This window comes from Nycticebus coucang, chromosome 14 (assembly GCF_027406575.1).
Source record: "Nycticebus coucang isolate mNycCou1 chromosome 14, mNycCou1.pri, whole genome shotgun sequence".
In the NCBI taxonomy this organism is placed as follows: Eukaryota; Metazoa; Chordata; class Mammalia; order Primates; family Lorisidae; genus Nycticebus; species Nycticebus coucang.
This window is the reverse complement of record NC_069793.1, coordinates 14,649,184-14,651,234: the sequence shown is the minus strand read 5'-3', so window position 1 is coordinate 14,651,234 and position 2,051 is coordinate 14,649,184. Positions and strand designations below refer to the sequence as shown.

The 2,051-nt window shown below is 45.7% G+C and overlaps 1 protein-coding gene across 1 annotated transcript; it reads right to left on the bottom strand.

Annotated features, from left to right (window-relative positions):
• Nucleotides 1–538: 538 nt before the first annotated feature.
• LOC128564305 (olfactory receptor 1020-like) lies at nt 539–1,534 on the bottom strand. The gene has a single exon (XM_053559798.1). It carries the CDS (start codon nt 1,532–1,534, stop codon nt 539–541), a length of 996 nt encoding a protein of 331 aa, XP_053415773.1.
• Nucleotides 1,535–2,051: the final 517 nt, after the last annotated feature.

Here is a 2,051-nt window from a genome sequence, read left to right as displayed (position 1 = left end):
GCACGGAAAGATCTTTCTGGATCCTGAGGTTATAATGGGACAGTACAGCAAGCTGCAGTTGCAATAAGAAACAAGGACGTCTCTATCCTGGTGATCTTTCCTTTTGTAACAGAAAAAGAACTGTGCCACATGTGGCCAACTCCCAGCTCACTGAATCAGTAGCAACACAGCAATGATTGTGTTGTGCCTTGTCTGATGTTTCTTGGAAGTTACAATGAGCTGCCAACAAATAGTTCAGTTGTGGCTGTGGTGTAATTGAAATATCCCTGGTTGTGGTGTGGGATCACTGAGGTTGAGTACTCATTTGCTCACTCATACTACGATTTTAGGTAATTGACTTGTTTTTGTTGGAGTCACATGTCCTTCATTTGTAAAATGGGGCCATTGTACCAATAGCTGCCTCACGATACATCGAGAATTCAATATGTCAGTGAATAATAAGATGCTGTATAAACTGTTCTGTACGAAGTCTATTTGCTGTTTCTGCTTTACTTCTTCCACCTCCTTCAAAACCAGAACTGCTCCTGGTTAGGCCAATTCATGATGGGATTTGGAAGATGCTACGTCTTTCTCCTTGCAACAAATGAGAAATGCTCTGGAGCTTCCTCTGCAGAGCGTCCTTCACCTCCTTGTTGCGGAGGCTATAGATAAAGGGGTTGAGCATGGGAATTACGATGGTGTAGAAGACGGACACCACTTGGCCATTGGTGTCGTAAGTGGCTCCATGGGGCTGGACGTAAGTGAAAACTAGCGTGCTGTAGAAAATAGCAATGGCCAGGAAGTGGGAGGCGCATGTGGAGAGGGCCTTCTCCCGCCCAGCTGCTGAGTGCATCCTCCCAATAGCCACCAACACCAAACTGTAGGAGGTGAGGATGACTGTAGCAGGCAGGAGGGTGACCAGAGCAGAGAAGACATACAGGACCATACCTGCTGTGGCCGTGTTGGCACAGGCCAGCAGGAGAAGGGGTGGCACATCGCAGAAGTAGTGATTGACTTTGTTGGGTCCACAGAAAGGCAGGGCAAAGACATTCCCCGTCTGGATAGCAGAGTTGGCTCCACCGAAGGCATAGGAAACAGCCACCAGCTGGATGCAGGTCCCCTTGGTCATGATAGAACTGTAATGGAGGGGTTGGCAGATGGCCATGAAACGGTCATAGGCCATGGAGGCCAGCAGGAAGCTCTCGGAGGTCACATGCACTACAAAGAAGGTCAGCTGGACCACACAGCCCTCGAAAGAGATGGACTTGTCAGAGACCAAAAAGTTGACCAAGAGCTTGGGTGTGACCACAGATGAGTAACAGATGTCAAGGAAGGAGAGGATGCTGAGGAAGAAATACATGGGGCTATGGAGACGGGCATCTGTGAAGATGAGCGCCATCATTCCCAGGTTGCCCACCACTGTCACAGTGTAGACAAGTAGGAAGGCTCCAAAGAGAAACTCCTGGAGGTCTGGATAATTGGAGAATCCCAGCAAGATGAACTTGGCAACTGGGGTGTAGTTGCCACTGGTGAGGGCTAGTTCTCCAGGTGTCATCTGCAGAGGTGACAATTAATTATTACTCAAGCATTGCTACTTGGGCATGTCCCTTTGCAGGTCATGACAAGGGACAACAAACCATGCATGTATGAGGCTCCTTTTACAGAACGCATTAGCCATAGAGTAAAGCACATGGGCTATAAAGCCAGACAAACCTGAGTCTTAACTGTGATTATGGAACTAGCTGGTTGTATACTTTTGGAGAAGCGGTAACATTATGCAACACTGCTTGTATTAGAACTTTTAAAAAAATTCTATAGAGGTTACACTGATGTATATAGAAGAGCAAATTAAGCAGATGTCAGTTTTTAAAATTAATAATAATAAAGCAAGTGCTTGTGAAATCACCACCCAGATAAAGAACTGAAACAACACTAGTCCTTGGGAAACTTTTGTATGTCTCTCCTTTTTTACATAATCTCACCTTCCCTCCAGAAGAAATAACTCCCTTACTTATATGATAGCTATTTACTTGCTTTATTTTGTGGTTTTACTACTTCTGTATATGTTCCCA

Coding starts and splice junctions, on each gene's coding strand:
- LOC128564305 (XM_053559798.1), bottom strand. CDS start 1,534: ATGACACCTGGAGAACTAGCCCTCACCAGTGGCAACTACACCCCAGTT.